The 19,904-nt window shown below is 39.0% G+C and overlaps 1 protein-coding gene across 1 annotated transcript; it reads left to right on the top strand.

The window, feature by feature from the left end:
* The first annotated feature begins 5,667 nt into the window (after nucleotides 1–5,667).
* Nucleotides 5,668–10,030, top strand: LOC104436815. Its single transcript, XM_039310121.1, has 2 exons — nucleotides 5,668–5,869; nucleotides 8,086–10,030. The coding sequence occupies exon 2, from the start codon at nucleotides 8,225–8,227 to the stop codon at nucleotides 9,329–9,331; it is 1,107 nt and encodes a 368-aa protein (XP_039166055.1). The 5' UTR covers nucleotides 5,668–5,869; nucleotides 8,086–8,224; the 3' UTR covers nucleotides 9,332–10,030.
* Nucleotides 10,031–19,904: the final 9,874 nt, after the last annotated feature.

Below are 19,904 nucleotides of genomic sequence, written 5' to 3'. Positions count from 1 at the left end.
GCCTTCATTTTGCTAGCAGAATGGTTGGCTATAATTTTGAATCTTTGATTACTTGGAGTGCGTTTTGTTGTGACTATAATTCCATGTTGGTGTGTTTTATATGCAACAACCGACCGAAAACTAAAGACATTTCAACATCAAACATTCATCAACATGGTCAAAGCAGAGCTCTGTTTATTCCATGACCGAGCTCCAGGCATCTCTTATTGACAGTCGAGATGGCCAAGCTCCTCGAAGACCGTGATGGGGCTAGCCTATCGATCCCTCTCCTGATCAAAAATAATAATTATTTGACGGTTTCATTTGACTGCACTACTTGACGGTTACATTTTCAATGATTGCATTCAAGATTGTCAATTTCACTAGTCGCCTTACTTCCTTGATGTTGCTTCTAAGATTGCCAACTAAATATTTGAACATTTTTTTGGGGTCCACATAATTGAATTGAACCAATTGAAAGGGGCATAGAACTTGGTTTTCCTACTTTTACTTTCCCCATGCTAGTAACCTTAGAAGCACCATTATTTTCCATCCTAACACTCTTTGGCATAATGTCTCATCTTACCATAATTATAACACTTCACTCCTCATTGGCCTTAATTTCAACATTCCTCTTGACTTGCCCCTGTTATATCACTCTGAATTTTCTCTTGATTGACTTTTTGCCCTATTTTCTAGCACAAGAGCCTTCGATTTGGAAGCATAATTCTAGCATTTTTTTTCTTATTTCTTCATTGAACAAGCTTTCTTTAACCATGTTCGTATAAAGCACATTGAAATGAGCCAAATTATTTAATGCCACAACCAAAGCATACCAACTATCAAGAAGAATATCAAGCAATAAACATAATTGCAATTCATCACCAAGGTCAATTTCTTATTTATCAATTGATTTACAAAATATTAAAATTTATTCAAGTGTTCCGACATGCTACTCCCTTATTTGTATCTCAAATTCATAACTATTTTTACTAGTGAAGCTTTATTTTGTGGAGTTCCCCTCTCATAGAAATCTCGTAATCTCTTCCACAAAATATCCACTTTCATTTCTTAAGCAACATGATAAAAATACACTATCATCAATTTATTGTTGAATAAACTCAATCATTGTCCAATTCATTCACTCATGTTTTTTGTCTTCATTATCTCATTTAACCTCATCACCCTCAACGGAATCAAACAAATCTTTGAAATATAGCATGTCTTCCAACCGCGACTTCCAATTAGAGTAATTCAAGACATTTAACATAAACATTGTGCAACTAATTTCTTTCATTTGACACTAGAATTTCAACCTTAGCTTTGATATCACTTTGTTGGGGAGAACCCTATCAACAATTCGCCAAAACCCAATCTATGATCAATTTCTCCCCTAAAACTAAACCAACCGAGATGAAATTAACTCCATCGACAACTAGCCAATGCAATCTCAGTATAAGCAAATATCACGCCAAATTGAAAAGAAAATAACGCCAACAAAAATAGCAAGGATTTAACATGAAAACTCAATGCAGGAAAAATCATAAATCATCCAGAAATTTTAATTAATCACTAAAAATAATAGGATACACAAAGTAGTTTTTTTAGTTATACACTAACGGTTCAACATCAATAATACAATAATATTTTCTCACCACAAAATCGAATTAATAAATTTAGAGTAATAAAACCCCAACTTCAATGAGAGAATTCAGAGGGAGTCTCAACAAATGAAACCAATCAACTTGTTACCCTTAGTTTTATGAACAACGTACTCAAATTTAAGTCAATTTTGTCAATGTTTGGGCCTTGAATTGAGACCACAAATTTTCATCCCTTTTTTATTCGTCTCATTCACTCTCTCTCGAGAATTCTATTTTCTCCTTTTCTTCTCCACTTTCGAGCTCCACCCACACGAATGAAGCACCCAACTTTCTTTTGTTCTTTTTGTCTTTGACTCTTTTTTTCTTTTGTTTTATCAATTGGCTGGGCCCACAAATGAGGCAAACCAGCCAACACTTGCAAGGCTACATGGATCCCTTTTTGGAAATGCCTCTCCAAGTTAATGGGAATATCCGAATCAGATCCAGCATTATGTTCTCCAGGAATATATTAGTGAGGGGGCACTGAGGACCGAGTGAGGAGCTATGAAGCACGGACACGCCGTGCTTCCGTGTCGTCCGACACGTGTCGGAGCGTGTCGGACACGTCGACACGCTCGGACACGGTCGGACACGCGTTGACCGCGTGTCCGATTTTCGACACGCGGTCAACATTTTCGACACGCGTCGACACGCGTGTCCGGAAGCCTAACGGAGGGTGGAGGCCAGGGAGGCGAGGGAGAAGAAGAGGCCGCGAGCGACGGCGAGACGAAGCCGCGCAACGGACCACTGTGACGGCGAGAGAGAGCAGCCGCCACTACTGTTGCGATGGATCGGCGACGAGGAGGAGGAGGAGGAGGAGAAGGATCAAGAGGAAGGGGGTCGTGCAGAGAGGAAGGTGGTCGTGCGGTGAGGAGGAGGAGGAGAAAGATCGAGAGGAAGAGAGAGGAAGGGGATCGTGCGGCGGCGGCGTGCGGTGAGCGGCGAGAAGGAGGAGGAGAAGTTCGCCGAGAAAGAGGAGGAAAAGTTTGCTAGGGTTTTTATGAGGGAATAAAAAGTAATAAAAAAAAAAGGGGACGATGGAGGAAGTGGACGAAGGAAGTGGCGTGGCTTTTGAGTTTTGGGGGAGGAAGTGACAGGTTGACAACCTGTCTGTCAGGAGGGAAAAAATGTAAAATAAATTTGGGGTGGAGGGAAATGGACGGAGGAAAAAAGGGCTGGATTTTGGGGATTTGTTTTTTAATGGGAAAATCAAATAAAATGAGATTAACAAATAATTTCAAAAAATAAAAGTATTGAACTTTGAATAATGATAAATTTTGATTATTATAGAAAATTATGGATTTATTTAAATAAATTGATTCTAATTTTTTTATTAATTATTAGTTTCATCAATAATTTTTGTTAAAGGTAAAAACATGTTTCGCATTAACTATAAATATATTTTTGAATTTTAATGAATTGATTTATTAATATTATCAGTGTATTTATTATAAGGCTCTTTTTTAATTAATTAATTATTTATGAATTTGAATTAAATTAATTGAAAATAAAAATATTTATTTAATATACAACGTGTCCATGACGTGTCGGGTCTCTGTTTTTAGAATGACGTGTCGACGTGTCGTGTCGTGTCGGACACTCGTGTATGTGGTCCCGTGTCGGTCTTCACATAGGTGAGGAGCACCGACGATCGAGTGAGGAGCATCGAGTAGTGATTGAGGGCGATTTGATTGAGCAATGAGAGAGGAAGAAGAAACATGAAAATTTGAAAGAAAAACTTAATCCCAATTCAATTTAAGTATATTATCCATTTTTCATTCTATTTTCTTTTTGGACGAAATTATGCCTGTTCTACTCCATGGAAACAGTCAGCCAACAAAGATTTGTCCAACCAACGAGTTTAGTTCTTATCTAACACTACCTTGACCATTTCAAATCCTTATTTGAGATAATATTTACTCTTTGTGTTTTTTCCAACGCTCGACTTTAGCTCTAGTCCCATTTTCACAACAACTTGTTTTCCTAAAAAAGCCAACTTTAGATCAAGTCTTAAATTTGTCCTGAATTTTTTTTTTTAAAAAAATATAAACTTTAACTCTAATCCTAAATCTGCCCTTAGCCATCCGTTCAAAAAAGTATCATCCGTCATCCTTGATTTTCATATCAAAAATAGTTTCATTTTAAATATAATTTTTCATGTCACTTTATTGATGTGAATTTATTGCTGACATGAAAACGTCACGTTACATAACAAACGGCAATTTTGGATGAAGAGTTAATGGGTACAGTCTTGAAACTAAATTGAACATTGGTAATTTGTTTTAGGAAAAAAAAAAGGGGGAGGGTTCAAGGCAGAATTTGGGCTACAATTAAAGTTGTTAATTTTTCTAGATAAAAAAAAAGTTTGGGACAAATTAGAGATTAAACCTAAAATTTAAATTTTTCAAGAAAAAAAAAATTCATAACAAATGGGACTGAACCTCATGTTGAGATTTTTTTGGACAAAAATAAAATCAAAGCAAAATTAGGATTTGGCCTAAAATTAAAATTTTGTTTAAAGAATAACCAAACATGAACTGCTTTCACTCTTAATAATATATCTATATAGATATAATAAAAACGTATCAATAGGTGCAAAATTTGCAAACTGATGCGATTGAGGAAATCACATCATTTCGTCCCTGTTGGTCCTACTTCGTTTTTTTTTTCTTAAAAAAAAAATTGTTAGATTCTATTGGTCCTACTTGGCCTTTTGCTTTTTGCTCAGTTAAGGTTTCAAGGAGCATCATGGCACTTTTACTTTTATATACATATTTTATTCTGAAGTAACAAACTCCTAAGTGTCTTTATAGTTTTTCCTATCTGGATCGCACTCGTACTGTCTTTATCACAAACTCCTTTTGCTTTCCGTCGGACCAACAGGCTTTTCATATTTCCTCACGATGTAAGTCATCTTTTCCACGAAACCGAGAAAAACTCCCATAGAGGTTCAAATTTCAATGGACCAAGACAATAGAAAATTCACGTAGAGACGAAATTGAAGAGATCAAGACATCAGGAAATTCACGTAAAGACAAAATTAAAGAGGACTTGAAAGTGGCTCAACGCCTAATTTTCTTTGACCAAATACCGCCAAAAATCTCAACTTATGTCTATTATGATATAATTATCCTAAACTTTTTTTGTGTTACTAAAAATCTTAAACTTGTTCACTATAATATAAATGTCCCTGATTTTTTTATGTCGAGAAAAAAAATCCAAACTTTTATATGTATCATATATATACCCTCTACTACACTTATATATCTTTTATTCAATGTTGGAAGATATGCGGAATCTCGCAAATTATTCAATCGAAGATCTGATTTGATTAGTGATGTAATTGGAAGATTAACTTTGTGTACATAGATTGATACGTAAAATCATTTATTTCCATTATTTGTGCACTCTTTGTATTATATCTACAAGAGGAATTGTACATTTACATCATTGAAGTGAATAAAAAGAAAAACATCTTTCCTTCTATCTTCGTTCTCTCCATATCTCCTCCTTCTTTCATTCAAAATATATTTTGTGGGCTTTTTTTACACAAAAAAAAAATGAGATATTTATGTTATGATGTGCAAATTTAAAATTATATACTTGGCTCTTTGTGTCACAATGGATGCAATTTGAGGTTTTATTAAAAATGAAAACAAAAAATCCCATTTTACAGATGTCGGAAGAGTGCCCGCCCTCATCCAAAAAACGCAAAGAAAAGTCAACGCCCCGCGACAAGAGCAGGTGGCCAGCTCCAACGCACGTCGACAAGTTAGAAGACAAGCGATGCGCATCGATTGTTCCTCTACATCTCGACGCATCCCGCCTCGTCGGGCCCCGCCAACGGCGCGCCGACACGTCGGCCGACCCAACCGGGCCCCTCGGTAAGTCCGCGGTCCCCGCCTCGGAGTCTCCGAAATGGACGGCCCTCGTTCGGCGACGGGCACGCGGACCGGGCCCCCGCACGTGCGCCGCACGTGACCACCCCCCCGGGGGGATGCATCTTCTCCACCACCTCCTTCGCCACCCGTCTGTCTGTCTCTGTCTGTCTCTCTCCGTCTCTCTGTATCTCCATCTCCCTTTCTCTCTCTGACGTATGCCTACGTCTCCGTGCATATATATACGTACGCCCCGTCTGGCCTTCCGCGTTGCGTGTTGATGTCGCCGATGACCTTGTCCGCGACGGAGAGATTGGTGCGCGGCTCTCGTCTGCGCAGGCCTTCGTCGGAGCTCGCGGCGGCGAATTAGTGAGTTCTCTCCTCCTCCTTCTTCTTCTCTTTCGTTGTTTCTGGTGATTTCTTGACTCCTTTTTTCTTTTTGGGCGTCGAATGTTTGTTCTTTTGCTCCGGACGAATGATTTCGTTGCGTGCATGCATGGGTTTGTAATCGTTTCGTGGGTTCGTGGTTGGGTTATTCGGCTTTTACGGAAGGAAGCTCGGGGGCGGCGCATTTTTTGCCGATTGCGATTGATTCTCGTTGTTGGGCTTTCCCCTTTTTTGGGTTTGTTTTTTGTCTTGATTTCCTGTGTAAAAAGATGAACTTTGGACCCGTTCTCGAATTCCTTGGATTGTCCTGGTTAATGTTTTGACAATCCTGAGATGAAGCTGTCGGTCAGATGGTGTTGTTCCTTGAGGATTAAGCTTTTGCGCGGTAATGTTGACAATGTCGCCATTTATGCTGCAATTGGCTCTTGTGGCAATCGGGGGATTTCTGAAAACCTCCTAGACGGTACCCATTTCGGTGTCATGTGATCATTCCTAATGAGATTACCCTGTCTGAGGTGCATACTGGCTACGATATAACTCAGATTATATGCTTCTTGTCATGGTTATTAAAAGAAGAAGCATATCAAGACTACAGTCTGCAAGAGCTTTTGACGTGTGATTTGTTTGGAGAGAAACTGGGTGGCCTAAAACCAACAGTGTGGTCTATCCCAAGCCTTGGTAATTATTTGAGGAACGTCCTGTTCTCCTTGAACTCCTCATCCAAAACTGCCCAAGGTCTGTCCTAAATAGGCTGGCCTGAGCAGCATTCTGGGGACTAGAAGTTCAAGCTCTTTGTCAATGAGAGGTCTGATGGATCTTTCTTGATTGAGTGGATGAGCAACCAAGCGAAGCCATATGCTCCTTGCTATTTTTAAGACTAGTTGCATTTTGTATCCTTTGAACAGTTATCTAAACGTAAGTAATGATGATGTCAAGGATGTGCGATTTTCTAATGGAGAGGAAAGTTCATTTCCCAAACATAGTGTATTGGTTTTGACAATTAGCTGGAAAAGAAAATTCCATAACTTGGGGATGTTCCTTTGGTACTCTATCAGATCTCTTCTTCAACATGCTCTAAAAGTCCAACATTCCAATTTGTTCACCTGGCCATTGAAACCGATTATAAACAGATAAGACTCCTATATTGTGTAAAGGCTTTGTTGGGAGGATTTTTCATCATAAGTTGACTGACCATGGAACAGTGTTGGTTGAGACTAACAATTTTTTGAATTTTCACTTTAATTGGTGGATGCCTCTCTTCTGCACCAGTTGCGGTCTCTGATGAGCTTATCTTGCTCTTGAACTGTAGTACTTTATGCAAGATCACAAACTGGTGAGGTAAGCCTCAGGATCAAGTGCTAAAGTGAAGGCAAATTCAGTAGAGTTTCAGGTCTGCTGAAAAAGTTCTATTGTACTTTGGTGGATGTGTTAAAAAAGGCATTACTTGCAATTGACTGAGATGAGAAAAAAGAAAGAAAGAAACCAAAAACATTGACAGTGCATTATGACTTGACACCGACACAAGGATAATCTCAGGTTGCAGGAGCACGGATCATTAACATCATTTTCAGAAAAGGGCTGGCACTTACACTCCAAAGACTTAAGTTTACAAATGTTATCGAATTCCTAATGGCTGCCAAGTCTTATTAGAGAGCTTTCTACTATTATCCTCAAACATCATTGTGACTTCTTGCCATTATTTCCCTGCATTAAAGCTGGATGAAGTAGCTGCTTAAGAAATGTTACACATCAAAGAATGAAGTTCATATAGGGTATAGGAAGACCAACTAAAGCTCATACTTAAATAAGGCCATGCACCAAAGAGGGGTAATTCTTGTTACCTTTCTATATTACGTGGATCAAGTTGGACTAGCCTAATATTGCATTCGTCTTCTTGACTGATTTGCAAAGAATTTTCGGCCATTGGTTTCTACTAATTTTATGATCCAGTGAGCTCGTGAAGCAATAGCTCATACTATAATGGGTCTGAAACAACTTGATTTTCAATGTGTAAATAGTCCATTTATAATTCCTCAATGCAAAACATATATTTGGAATTGCTGTTGTTGATATTGCTTGGCTTGTGCTAGACGTTTGGAGACCTGATTTCCGAGCTCCAATTCTTTTTTCGTTTGTTATATTTAGAGCAAAATGTATGTTCTGGCCGTTTTAACTAATGACCATACAAATTTTTTCAGGTTATCTAGTACCATCCCATGGAGCTTCATCTGTTATTTTTCTGGCCCAGGGGAGTTTACTCGTCCCATTCCCCAGGCTCCCGCACTGCTCAAGTATTTTAATTGATCGTACTGAAGATGTTACTGTTAGATTCTTACCATGATCCTACAAAGAATGGCCGCACGACCCCACCGCCCCACGTCTAGACGAACACCGCCAAAGATACTCTTTCTCCTACTTCTGATCATTGTTCCTATCTGTCTACTCGGGGTATTCACTTATGGCCAGAAAATATCGTACTTTCTCCGTCCACTTTGGGACAAACCACCAGCCTCCTTCCAACACATACCTCACTATTATGCAGAGAATGTGTCAATGGAGCATCTGTGTCGCCTTCATGGCTGGTCCATTCTCCCCCAGCCTCGGCAGGTGTATGATGCTGTAATTTTCAGCAATGAGCTAGATACACTGGAAATAAGGTGGCGTGAGCTCTACCCATATGTCACTAAATTTGTGATTCTTGAGTCTAATACCACATTCACAGGCATTCCGAAACCTCTTTTTTTTGCTTCGAACCGTGCTCGATATGCTTTTGCTGAAGGGAAGATTGCCCATGATACATTTCCTGGTCGAGTTGCTAATCGTGGATCACATGAAGACCCATTTAAGCTTGAGTCCGAGCAACGGGTGGCTATGAATGGGTTGCTTCGCCGGTCTGGAATTTCATATGGGGACTTATTGATAATGTCTGACACTGATGAGATTCCAAGCCCACATACTTTGAAACTGTTGAAGTGGTGTGATGGGATTCCACCTGTAATGCATCTGGAATTAAGGCATTACATGTATTCTTTTGAGTTCCCGGTGGACTACAGCAGTTGGCGAGCCACTGCTCACATTTATGGTCCGAAGACCCTTTATCGGCACTCACGCCAAACCAACCTTTTATTGTCTGATGCAGGATGGCATTGTAGCTTTTGCTTCCGGAGTATCCGAGAGTTTATATTTAAGATGACTGCTTACAGCCATGCAGACCGAGTCAGAAGGAAGGATTATATGAGCTATCCGAGGATTCAAAAGATCATTTGTCAGGGAGATGATCTTTTCGACATGCTTCCTGAAGAATACACGTTCAAGGAGTTGATCAAGAAGTTGGGTTCAATCACCCGTTCAGCTTCTGCGGTCCACCTTCCTGCATATGTCATAGCAAATGCAGAAAAATTCAAGTTTCTCCTTCCTGGGGGCTGTGTTAGAAGTCAGGACTGAAATCTTTGGAGCTGATTTAACAATGCCATTGATGCCTGACCCATGTTGGTTTCATCTTTCATTTGACTAGCTTGAGATTATCATACCAGGACGTAGACAGTGTAGATCTTTAGTGTTGATAGCAAGAGGAGTGCTATGGACAGTCGCACTGTGATATGACTGTCGATCTGCTCCAACAATTGCCGGAGAAGCCTCTGTTGGTCCGGTGAATACGGAGCAATGCGAGCGTCCCTAGCATTTCCCTTTTGTAGCAAGTTCAGCTTGTGTTTAAGACTTGTTTCTCAATAGACAGGGACGTTGATGGCCAATTTAGATGGAGCTATACCCACAATTCGTTAAGAAGTGAAACGGGTAAAAGCATTCGATATGGCATATCTTCAAAAGAAATTGTCATTCAAGAAAAGGGCCCTCAGAAAGTTTCAAGTTAGATGCCATCTTGCTAAGGATTTTATTCATGGCGGCATCTGATGCTGGTGCTCTTGTTTGGATAAATTTTTTCAACTGTTATGTTCAAACACTTCCAGTTCAATTGATTTGCCTACATTCCACATTAGGCATTGTCAGTATGCAAGCTTAAGAGTCTCTGGTTCTTGTCAGTCTGAATTAGTTTTGGATTCAAACCGTGTTAACATCTGATGAATGTGTTACGTCCACCAAAACCATGTCAAAGTTTGTGAGTGCATTCCAGTGATGTTAGCAGCAGGAGGCTTAATGTCTACTCTTCTTCTTAGATTATCTTCACTTTTGCTTTTACACGCATGGATTCCACATATGAAGATGAGATATGCTTAAGCTCATCCTTCCTTCCTTTGTAATCTCTAGTCACATCCCTAGAAAGGTGGGGTCTTTTCTTTTCCTCCTTTCTATCGTGTTTCTCTTTCTTTTTCCTTCTTTCCCTTTTCTATCGTGTTGGATGGATGATAAAGACATGAGAGGGCGAGAAAACAGCCAAATTCCAATTTTCACTGTTACGTGCTCCTTCAAGATTGATAAGATGATTGAGATGGGTGAGTATATTTCAAGCTGTACTCTATCCTGACTAGGTGCGGACCCATTATACTTTGCGTGGGACCTTAACAAACGTGTGCAAAATAATATATAATTAAAGAGAACCCATCACACATGTACAATCAAATTCTAGCACGGACATGGCAATCAAATCGATAATCCCTCAAGAGGGTCAATGCAGAATGTCGCAATTGAGCTTTAGAGAATTTCCAACTGAACTCTAGCTATTCGAACCTTGGGAGACGTGCAGTGTTTGCACGATTAACGGATTCAGTGTAGATACTAGTCGCGAAAGCGAACGTTGATCGAATCCTGCGGAGCAGGTCGCAGCGACAAATCAAGATATAGACTTAGGACAGATGATGCTGTCATGCGGACATCAATGAGCAAATAACCCAGGAAAAACAGCCGCTCGAAACGGCCAAGGCGTGCTTGAAGGGTTCCTTTTCTGTCCCGTCCATGCACAATTTTCCCTTGAATGGAGAACGTGGGTACGTGAAATATGCGCGCTGGTCGATGCTTTGGTCCGCCTTCTTCGCCAAGAATGAAAGCCGAGTGGTAGTACAGCCAAAGACGCTAATCGTCGTCGTGGACGGACGATGGTGATGCTCCGGGGACGCCTTGGACTGCCGCGAGAACGACAATCCCATGAATTCATCCCTTGTTTCCTTCTTCATCTCACCATCCTCCTCTGGCCAATCTTATCTCTTGCCTTAGCGGTTTCGTCCGTTACAGTACAAGGAAACGGAGACTATCTCTCTACCTTCCCATCTTCGAGTCTCGCCGCAGCTTTTCTCTTGTCGGACGTGGGGCTTTCTTGCATTCATGCCTGATCGAATTTTGCTGAACGTATGTGGCCTCCATCTGCATTCCGTCTCAGGTCATGTCCCCTATGCATAACGAAGCAATATGACGATATTCAAGGAGTGTGACATGTTATGAGTGGTAGGTAAATATTCAGGACAAGCTCGCCTTGGAGCTCGGTCTTGAAATAAAATTTTGCAAAATAACAACAGAGAGAAATAGCGCATCCTTCCATAAAAAACCCATGCAGCACTTTGGGTTAATCCCGAGTCGATTTATGACTGGACTGACTTAAATCCAATTTGTGTTGACCTAACATTATTAAATGAAAATGCGCAAGTGAATCATGTTAATGATATTTTTGTTAAGAAATTGTGATAACTCATAATTTTCTGCATGATGTATGATAAAATGAGATAGCCAGAATTTATGTGTCGATATTGATAGCATTACACATTAGACCAAAATTCAAAGATTATTTGAGTCATTTTCCAATGTTTCATTAATTGATAACTCTAAATGCATGCAAACCGTCCATCCTCGTTTTTTCATATGGTTATGACTGATGGTTGTGGATTGCTACGAGTGAGGGTTGTGGTGATTTGAACTCAAAATCAAGTGCATCTAAGACGTGAAGCTTTTTCGGTACTATAGTTTAACCAAATCGTAATTGCAATCATGTTGTAATGTGATGTGAAGTGTAACTCTATTATTTGTTCAATAATACATGTCTCTAAATTACGGTGCCTAAAAAATGGGTGAGCCACTTTCAAAAGTCATTTCAACTTTTAGAAGTGATATAATTATGAAGGAATTGTCAAAAACCCTAATTTATTAGAGTTGCCTTACCAAATCGTTCAGTCTTAACTCCTTTAGAAACGCTCAAGGTATTGAAACGACAATGGGTCTGCATAGTAAACTTCCCCAGCCCAAAAATTTCTATTCTTCTCTTCCCCAACAAAAAAGAATAGAAACCCGTTTGATAACGTGAGTTAATTTTTGTTCCTTAACAAAATGTTAGCCCTAGGAATGGTTTTGGAATAGAAATGAGAAGTAAAAAAAGTTGCTTCTTGTTCCCGGAACAAGTTTAAGAAATAAGTGAATTTTTTTCTTTTATTCTTCTCTTGCTAACCGCCATTGACCGCCGTTGACCACCACTGTCGTCACCGCCCGCCCGCCGGCCGCCAGCCCGACCCGCGCCGCCGTCAGCTTCGGCCGACCGCCGCCGCCGCCGCCGGGCGACATGGCCCGACATCCGACCCGGCCGACCGCCGTCGCTTGGCCCGACGCCGCCGCCGCCGAGAGGTGACCGACGGCCGTCGCGCCACCCGCCGGTCACTACCCGACCAGACGCCGCCACCCGCCGGCCGCCCATCGACTGCCGCGCCGTCACCGCATGGACGCCAGCCCATGGTTGCCGACCAACTGCCGCCGCCCGCCACCGGGCGACACGGGCCTTGCCGCGTGGGCGGAGGCCCGACCGACCGTTGCGCGGCCACCGCCCCGTCGCCGGGAGGCCGACCACCTGCCCGGGCCGGTCGACCCGCACCGCCGGCGTCAGCGGGTGGCCACGATACCGGAAAATAAAACACAAATAAATATAAAAAATAAACTATAAAAAATTTTTTACCAAACGTATTTCTATTCTTTTTCTATTTCTAGAGTAAAAATTTTGTGTAGTTATCAAACAGGGTTTTTACATAGAAATTGTTCCCCCAAATAGAAATAGAAAAGAATTTCTGAAAAAAATTGTTAAAAAAGAAATGTTCTCATGCTAAATGGCCGAACTTGACCATATCCTGGACCCAGAAAAAAAATTCCACAAGATCTTTAATAATAAAAAAAAAAAACCCAAAAATAGGGGGAGAAAAGAAAAGGTACGGACAGACTTTCTTCCATGAAATAAATACCAACAATGGAAATAGGAAAAAATGCATTGGTCAAGATACAATTATTATTATAATGGCTGGGGTGTAAATGTAAGTGGTGCGACTTGGGGTAACAAGGGAATTGCACTGAAGACAAAAGGAGTAATCACGGCTTGCAATTAGGGGAAAGAAAATTAAGAATTGAATTCCTTGCCTCAATAGTTTTCATGTGACTTTACATCTGATGGTATGGGCGAATCATGTTAAGACAATGAATTCTCAGGGCGAAAAGATTAATCTCCCTTTTCTCACTTAGTCCTGCTTTTTCTTGTCTACGGTAGAACGTCGAGTTCGATTTCTCTTGTACCCATGTGGGTTGAAAAGTGGTATCAAAGCAAGTCGATCAAAGACGCAATAAACCACATTCAATGTAACGTTTGTCTACCAATAATTTTTCATAGAGGTGACCAATTCCAGCTCCCATCCAGATTAAACCTAAAACCTATCTTACATATCCAAGAAATTGGAACTTGCTCTGTCACAACTTCTAGAATCGTTTCTAGAGTTTACTCAGATTTCACATATACTTTTAAATAAATGATTGCAGTAAATCATGACATCTAATGATCACCATTTGATATAATCCATTGTTTATTCATAGATTATATTTCAACACATGAAAATTATAAAATATTAACAAAATAAAAGCATAGATATCATTAGAAATGAAAGTCAAATTAATGGTTTCATATTACACGCTCATTATTAGACACCATAAAATGCCATAAGAACGTGCAAAGATATAAAACAATAAAAGCATAAAGATTTATTCTAGACTCCATCTTAAAACCTACACTTTGAAATAAATTCTTTAATTTTTAGAACTTAAAACCCAACTTACACACTATAAAACTTAGAACCGGACCAATAAAAGTCCGATTCTAAGTTCTCAATTTAACTGTGGAATCATGCCAATCCCTAATTTTCTAACCCTACTCGGGTCTAAATGATTATAAATTGTCGGGACGTGAACACACGATTGTCGCATTTCATTAGGAATCAATCAATCGTAAAAAGAAGGAAAAGAAAGCCACGGACAAGTCTTCTAGAAGGACCGAATCGGGTCTCGGCATCCTTTGAACGTTTGATGGGGCTGAAGAGAAGGAGAAAAATGCGAATGAGAATCGACAGGATTACTCGCGATAAAAAATAAAAAATAAAAGTCATTCGAAAAGAGATGTGGAAAAAGAGAGAGGTTGACGTAGAATAAGGGACGATTCGTCACGACACCAGTCGCACCCCGAGGAAGGGATCGCGTCGCGTTGTAGCGTTCCCAGTCAACTTCAAGGGCTGAACCGTCATTTCGCCGGGGCGCCCCCGTTCTAAATTATTCAACACGAAAGGACGACCCCGAGAACGATGGGGGCGCTAGGTAGCCTTTACCCACTTCCATGCACTGAAGAAGTCAAATACGGATTCCCCCATTTTTCTTTTTTCTTTTTTTCTTTTTCTTTTTTCCTGTGAATTTTAAAGTCGATTACGACCCATCTCATGATTTAAGTTGTTTACCCATAAAGTTGCTCGGGTCCAAGTTATAGCCCTCGTTCAAGGTGTCGATGCTGTCGCTTTCGGGCATCTTTCCTATTTGACTTGGAAGGGTCCGAATTTTTCACTGAGAAATTCATGTGTGTTCAAACTGTTTGTTTTGACCAAAAAAAATAAAAAAACTGTTTGTCAACGAAAAAAATAAAGTATTAAATTTCGGACGAAATTATCCAATTAGTCATGCACATTTTACACGAATACCAATTTAACCTTTAAATTTTTAATTTTACCAATTTAGTCTGAAATATTTATACAAAATTCTAGTACAATCTTTTCTAGCCAAATCTCTTTCTTGATTTAGAACGGTTCAATTCAACAACGATGGACCCACATAACTCGACTAGAAAAAATTGTTTTTTTTTTTTTATCTTTCTTCTTTTCTTAAATTCTAAGTAATTGGAGAAGCATATGTGAATCAATAGACGGGGGACCACACCTTTTTTTTTTTTTTGGGGTCATGTGGTACCACGTCTGAAAGGTCGGAAAAATTGCCACTCGTGTCAAAAAGTTTGGAAGGTTTGACCGGGGGCGGGCTCTCCCATGCTCGACGATGTGATGATATAGAAGCGACCGGCTCATTACAAGGTTAGTTCGAGCACACGAGTTGATTTGAGTTCCCCATAGCGCATGAATAAAAGGCCAAGTTGGATTTCTTGATACTTACTTGGAGTAGCTGATTAGGATTATGACCAACTGATAAGTATAGGAAGAATTATCCAAAAAAGTCTCCAATTTATTGCGCTTATATCAATTTTAGATCTTTTGCAATTTGCAATATAGTTCATCTAACAACATGAATGCTAGCCATCCTACATGACCGACTAACGATTATTGAAAAAAAAAAAAATTGAAATTTTTAATTTTTGTGATTTTTTTTATAATATTTTTATTTTCCTTTTTTCTTTTCTTTTTATTTTTATTATTAAGGGCCAGTAGAGGTCGCCGACCACTAGTCAAGGCCCAAAGACCCCTCATCGGCCGTTCAGCGATATTCACTACAATTGTTCAATTAAGAATTTATGTGAAATCTAGATAAACCTTTAAAAGTTCCAAGTAGGAATCAGTTCTAACAGGTAACTTCCAAGATTGACCTAGAATCGCTCATGCTTAGCCACTAGGGGTGAACATGGTTCCGGGTAAAACTTGAAACCGAAGAATCGAATAGATAGAAACCTCCTTGATTCTAGATTCCAAAAATTAGAGAGCTTGGAACTTAAAACAAGTTTTTGTGTTTTTCTTTATCTATATCTTCACGCAATCCTCCAATATACCGTGACATCCAATAACGAGTGTATAATCTAGAACCATTAGTCTAAGCTTCTATCTTATGATTGAGATTTTTTTTTCTTTGTTAATATTGCACATTCTCTGTGTATCTAAATTTAAGTCATTGTCAATAAATTGTAAAAGCAAGTGTTGATCATTAAATGTTATAATTCACTACAACCATTCAATAAATCATACATATTGAGCTTTTGCGGACTCTAAAACTCATGACATAATAAATTCTAAGTTTCGGGATATGTAAGATAGATTTCAAATTCCAAGAAATAATAAATATGTTTAAACGGATAGACTTATGCGAAACTGGTACTTGAAACTGGAACTGGAACCGTCCACCTTTATTAGCCACAACCCTCAGAATTGGGAGGCGAACGTGCTCTAACCTTTCCACCCATTTCACTTTTCCCATGAGTGTGCGTCGCTATCAAAAGAAACGACGAAGGACGAGAGGATTGGGGGGGGAGATGTGCATGTGTTGGGTTGTGGCTTGTGGGTGGACGTTAAACTGTGTGGACGTATCCTAAAGGTAGATGATGACAAGATTGGGCGTAGGAAAGGAAATGGAAAGGAGGGGAGAGCGATGATGCTAATATCGGCAATGGCATGCGCTCGCCAGCGAAGCATCCAAGAAAACGCCCCCCCTTCGATCGCGACGTCTGTTGTGTTGCCCCAATGGATTTGCCCCACATTTTCTTTTTTTTTATTACTTTAATTTCGCTTCTATTTCCTTTCTTTTAATTATTCAAAAAAAAAGGAAAAAGGAAATTATACCTTTTTGTCGTAGTGCACATGTCCCCGTTTGGAAAATGATTCAATCTCATCTTCCTCACTCAACTTACCTCGGATTCTGCACGCGCCCGCCACCCCACACGTCGTTTTCTCCTCCCGAAATTTCTTTCTTTTTTCGTGTTTCTTTTTTTCTCCTTTCGCTTTCTCATATTGTTTTTTTTCTTGTAGAGAGACTCGGTCGTCGACGAATACATCGGGTCCGAAAACGAGGGGTGCTCCGGGCCGCCGTACCCCGGAGCATGGCATCTGACGTCACGACGTGTCGTGATAAGTGAGTACGGGAATATCCTCATGCGTTCTAAAATTATTTTATGACGTCACGTATATACATTATGAACGAATCTAGATGATTCGTTTAAAAGATTTGACATGTGTAGACTTGGAAAATTTCCCAAGTGAGGAGGATACATTTGTCGTGTTTTAAAATTGCGAAATATTATATCGGCTTGAGTTTCGAGAGAAAAATGTGTTTGATCTTTTTAATGGGATTCGTATGAATGCCGTTCGATTTTGTTTGAACTTGTTAGATATCGATTTTGAACCTATTTAGAGCCTAAATTTTTAGTGAGTAATGACTAACGTGAATGTGGATGCGTATGCTAAAACTTGTGTCTTCAAACGTAGAAGATAGAAGATTATTATTTTATTGTGAATTGTGAAATAAATCTTTTATAATTTTATATGCATAAGTTTATAAAGAATTGGCTCTTAATTAATTCTGGATAAGACTTATCTATCAAACAGTTGGTGGGTATCTTTTTTTGGAATATTATCACCTATATATTCATACGTGCCATGATTTTAAGACCGCTTTTTGCGTAAAATAAATTTAAATTCATCTGCAAATGTCCAATATAATGCAAATCCGATTAACTAACAAAAAAATAATAAGAAAATGAACAATACCAACAACAACAAATCATCAAGAAACAGGTTGAAAAATGTGTTTTCCCTTCACAAACGTGCTGCATATCATTGTAACTCAGACTAAGCTATTCTCTCCGAATTAACGTTATACCAACAAGATGTTGACAACCTTTTTGCAACTTTTGACTTTTTGATCCTTGATCGGAGCTAAAGCATATGGTGAGAAGATACAATTTTTGTGTGTTTCACAGTGAATAAGTGTAGAATATAGATGGACAAGTTAAGTACCTAAAAATGGCGACAATATCTCTAGTCTATTGTAAATTATTGTAATTATAGATTTACTACATAGTTGCAATTATAAAATTTATTAAAATCTCAAGCCGATACTCTTGACACATTTATCACAAATTAATTCTCATTCCGCGCATAAAGTCCAAACTAATACCTACAATCCAAATCATTTTCCATTAAAATGCATGCTTGTCAACATACATGGATTTTTCACGCCAGGACTTGTCATACTTTATATCAGATTCGTCTTACAAAAGGTAGATTAGGGTCTATCGTACCAATTTAAATTTTGTTTTTGTGAAAAGGAGAATTAATTTGAGGTAAACATATCATGGGTATCACTTTGAAATTTCTTGTGGGACGAAAGGAATAAATTTGACATTCGGTAAAGGTTTGAGATTGTTAATAACGTTAACCCTAACTATATTTGGTTAAGAGAAGAGATCAAACACTATCTCTAGTTTCTTACCTTTTACCAAGAAAAGCCACTATCTCTAGTGCTACCATAGAAAGAACGATAAAGTTCTAGAAATTGCAAATAAGTGAAGATCATATTGTATAGTATCTTGGTGATGAAAAAGTTCGGCTTTCTTATTGGGCATGGGAAAGAAAAGAATAAAGGGTCGCTACATGAAATTTCGTGTCGTACTTTTGATATCACCTGCTAAAAAAAGAGCGAAAGAGAAATTGCGCTGCCGCTGAAAGAAGGAAAAAGAGAGGAGAAGGAAAAGTGAAAAAAAAGGCAACATCTTTTACCACATGCAAGTGTCCCCTGCGTGTATGTACAGTGTCAGCGCAAAGGGGACTTCCTCATGGGATTTGAGCTCATTGGACCGAGTCCATCGCAACCGTTCGTGTCGCTTAGGCCCCAGAAGCGGACGGCCATGATGGACTCGATCTAGTGGAATCAAGTCTCGAGAATTTACCCATAGTGAAGATATTATTACGTGTAAGTACAAAAAATTGAGGCATAGTTCTCGTGGACCTAAGGGGCATACCTCGAGTGAGATTCACATAAATCAAGGGTCAAGCTATGTTTCAAGTACACGCAAATTAGCATGTGCGAATTAGCTAGCCTTCATTGGGGAGGAGAATGCGTCATTGCCTTTTGTAAGGTCGGAAAAATAAGACTAAAATGGTGGAAAATTGCAGGTGCAATTCTAAGATTTTGTGACTATTAGATTAACCGTTTTTCAAAAATTAAAACTTAAAAAATAATTTAACGATATAAACGGTGCTCCCCTTAGCCGTTTTAAAAAAAAAAAAAGGTTAGAAAATGAGACAACACTATATAGATAACATATTAATGCCCTAATCCAGGATTACTTTCTTCACTTTCAATTTCACACATTTATTACCGAAACTCTTGTTGTATTATTTATTTATAAATAAATTTCCTTTTTTTTTCCCTACCAATAATGACGCAATTGAAGAAACGGATCTTTCAGATACTTCTCTTGAATTTTCAAACTTTGGATATTATACGCACACGTCATGCTGACATCATCATACATCGAGGCCTTTTCCGTTGGGTAAGTAGAAATGGTCAAAGCCTAATTATAGACATCTAAAGTCAACTTTTTTTTGCTGCATCCCCCAAAATAACATTACATAAATCTTAGGACAAATGCGGATCTTTTAATTGTGGATTCAATCGAAGATCTAGGAACGAGGAAAGAAGTCTCATAATACCCTTAAATAAAGGAATTTTCACAATATATAAGATCGAAATGTTTGCTTTTAAGATTTTTTGGATATCTTTTATGTAAATAAGTCCATCATATATTTACATGATCTTTGATGCTTATAGAACTCTAAATAGGATAAGGACATTTGAATACACTAATCAACATGAACTCATGGGATATGACGATAGTGTCGGATGACAACTTACCCACGATGACATTTCTACTAAGGTTATTAAACTTATTTTTGCAAATACAACAAGAGTCTATCAGAACTATCTTTCACCTTTTTCTTTATTTTTGCTTAAATAAAATCTTTTGGCTCACACACTTTCACCTTTTTTTTAACATAGAAAACACTTGAAATGT

Source organism: Eucalyptus grandis, chromosome 3 (assembly GCF_016545825.1).
Source record: "Eucalyptus grandis isolate ANBG69807.140 chromosome 3, ASM1654582v1, whole genome shotgun sequence".
Taxonomy (NCBI): Eukaryota; Viridiplantae; Streptophyta; class Magnoliopsida; order Myrtales; family Myrtaceae; genus Eucalyptus; species Eucalyptus grandis.
The sequence above is the reverse complement of the archived record's forward strand: the minus strand, read 5'-3'. Positions and strand labels throughout refer to the sequence as shown.

Excerpts from the sequence above, each read along its gene's own strand:
- LOC104436815 (XM_039310121.1), top strand. The coding sequence starts at position 8,225 with ATGATCCTACAAAGAATGGCCGCACGACCCCACCGCCCCACGTCTAGA.